Source organism: Salvelinus alpinus, chromosome 3, assembly GCF_045679555.1.
Source record: "Salvelinus alpinus chromosome 3, SLU_Salpinus.1, whole genome shotgun sequence".
Taxonomy (NCBI): Eukaryota; Metazoa; Chordata; class Actinopteri; order Salmoniformes; family Salmonidae; genus Salvelinus; species Salvelinus alpinus.
Genome location: NC_092088.1, coordinates 25,288,955 through 25,291,992, shown reverse-complemented (window position 1 = coordinate 25,291,992; position 3,038 = coordinate 25,288,955). Strand labels below are relative to the sequence as shown.

The 3,038-nt window shown below is 44.3% G+C and overlaps 1 protein-coding gene across 1 annotated transcript; it reads left to right on the top strand.

The window, feature by feature from the left end:
* LOC139570403 (general transcription factor II-I repeat domain-containing protein 2B-like) lies at window positions 1-2,548 on the top strand. Its single transcript, XM_071392244.1, has 2 exons — window positions 1-1,929; window positions 2,056-2,548. The coding sequence occupies exons 1-2, from the start codon at window positions 113-115 to the stop codon at window positions 2,060-2,062; spliced, it is 1,824 nt and encodes a 607-aa protein (XP_071248345.1). The 5' UTR covers window positions 1-112; the 3' UTR covers window positions 2,063-2,548.
* Window positions 2,549-3,038: the final 490 nt, after the last annotated feature.

Genomic DNA, 3,038 nt, shown 5'->3' with positions numbered 1-3,038 from the left:
TTAAGAGCGTGCTTTGACCAAAAACTACATTCCCACAATGCCTTTCGACTACGCTAGCCACGGCAGTGTCCATGCCAACGAGTGGAATTGAGATATAAATAATGATCCCAAAATGTCCAGAAAGAGAAAAGTTGATGCAGACGGAAGACTGTTTCAAGAAAGATGGGAAGGCGAATACTTGTTTGCGCATCAAGGAGAAAGATCGGTATGTCTTTTGTGTTACGAGGCGGTGTCGGTTGTCAAAGAGTACAATCTGCGTCGACATTTTGACACCAAACACGGAGCTAAGTACGCTAAAGCTAGCCTTCAAGAAAAGCAACAAATTGCCCAAGAATTAAAAGGCAAACTGCGGTCGCAGCAGAGTTTGTTCATGAAATCCACAGCCAAAAACGAGGCCGCGGTGAAAGCTAGCTTCATTGTGGCTGAAGAAATCGCCCACGCTTCCAAGTCTTTTTCAGAGGGAGCGTTTTTGAAGCAGTGCATGCTGAAGGTCTGTGAGCAGGTGTGTCCCGACCAGTTACAGACTTTTAAAAATGTCAGTTTATCAAGAAACACCATCGTCGACCGAGTGAAGGAACTAGCAGAAAATCTTACAACACAGCTGGCCGAGGAGACACGCAGCTACACAGCTTTTTCATTAGCTGTTGATGAAAGCACAGATAACACGGACACAGCGCAGTTATCAATTTTTATTAGAGGCGTAAAGTCGGACCTCTCTATCACTGAGGAGCTGTTGGATGTGGCTGCAATGCATGGGACCACGACGGGACAGAACATTTTTGATGCGGTAGAGAAGTCCGTAAGTAAAAATGCATTGCAGTGGGAAAACTTGGTAGGATTAACTACAGACGGTGCACCGGCAATGTGTGGAGGAAAAGTGGGCTTGGTTGGACTAATGAAGGGGAAAATGCAAAAAATGAACTGTCACACGCCTTTGATAACGTATCATTGCATTATCCATCAAGAAGCTTTGTGTGGGAAGGTGCTGGGGATGGAGGACATTGTGACCACAGTCATGAAAACAGTGAACTTCATTCGGGCGCGTGGCCTGAATCACCGTCAGTTCCAGCAGTTTTTGCTGGAGATGGGCTCAGAACACGGGGATGTGCTGTACCATACAGAAGTGCGGTGGCTGAGTAGGAGCAAAGTCCTCAAGCGATTTTTCGAGCTCAGGAAAGACATTGCTCTTTTTATGCAGAGTAAAGGAAAACTCATGTCTGAACTATCAGATCCAAAGTGGATGTGTGACTTTGCTGTGTTGTGTGACATAACCGACCATCTCGCCCAGCTGAATCAGAAGCTGCAGGGACGCAAACAAGTAATCACGCAGATGTCCGACACGATCACGGCTTTCCAGCGTAAATTGGACTTATGGATGTGGCAAGTGAAACAGGACAATCTTGTTCACTTTCCTGTTTGTCAGAGCATGTCAGCCTCATTTCCCGAGACTTTTTCATGTGCTCAGTTGGCTACCAAACTGAGCTGGTTAAAGACTGAGTTTGATCGGCGCTTCTCTGACTTCAGAGCACAACAGTCTGGCTTTGACATCTTTGCCAATCCTTTCACCACCGATGTCTGCACTGCACCCCAACACCTTCAGATGGAGCTAATTGAGCTTCAAAGCGACAGTGGCCTGAGAGCAAAGTTTCAGGATGCTACAATCCAGGACTTTTACCGTCTGCTGCCTCCTGGTTTGATGCCACAGCTTCGACTTCATGCTGCCCGTGTTCTGTCCATGTTTGGGAGCACCTATCTGTGCGAACAGTTTTTTTCCATAATGAATCTGAACAAAAACAAGCACAGATCACGCCTCACGGATGACAACCTCCATGCTGTTCTACGCATTGCCTCAGCACAGGACCTAAAACCAGACATTGACACACTGGTAACGGGAAAACGGTGTCAGACATCTGGTCAGAAAACACACAGGCAAGCATTTTTTTTTAAACTTAATTAAAATATAATAAAATGTAATTCAACCAAGAAGAAGAACAGTTAAACTGTGTGCAATTTAATGATTGTGCTTGCATTTTGTTTTGTGTTTATCATTTTCAGAACATGATCAATCGATAGTAGAGAGAGAATCCACTTGGTGTGTTCAAGGACAGGCAGCATCTCCTCATCAAAGACTAACCGAAAAACTTGACCAATATAGTTGTGAACTGAGTCAACCTTTATTTTGGTATTTTTAGTTGATTACATATTATTTATGTGTAGCTGCTGTAGTAATTATTTAATGTTTGCAGGTTTATGTGTGTATGCAGACAAATTGTTGTCATCAAACCATCAGTTGGGTGCACGGCTGTGTGCAGCCTTTTTTTGTAAAATGCTACATGTGTCATACATGTTCTTTGCAGCTAAGTTTTATGTTATTTTTCTTTATTCACTTGGACAGTTTGATCCTTCATTAATGGAGTTATGTGGGTTTTCATAAGCTGACAAAATTTAAAAGGATTTATGTTAGAGCTACAAGCAAACATATATTTTCTATGCAACTGTAATTGTCACTTGAATAAGTTATAATAAATAATGAGTTATTTAACATTAAGGAGGAGTTACATTTATTTTACATTACATTCGATTACATTTATAAGTTACATCTGGCCCTTTGAGGACAGCCATTATGCTGATGTGGCCCTCGGTGAAAATGAGTTTGACACCCCTGTTCTAGACCTATCGGCTGCCTTTGATACTGTGAACCATCAGATCCTCCTCTCCACCCTCTCCGAGCTGGGCATCTCCGGCGCGGCCCACGCTTGGATTGCGTCCTACCTGACAGGTCGCTCCTACCAGGTGGCGTGGCGAGAATCTGTCTCCGCACCACGTGCTCTCACCACTGGTGTCCCCCAGGGCTCTGTTCTAGGCCCTCTCCTATTCTCGCTATACACCAAGTCACTTGGCTCTGTCATATCCTCACATGGTCTCTCCTATCATTGCTATGCAGACGACACACAATTAATCTTCTCCTTTCCCCCCTCTGATAACCAGGTGGTGAATCGCATCTCTGCATGTCTGGCAGACATATCAGTGTGGATGAC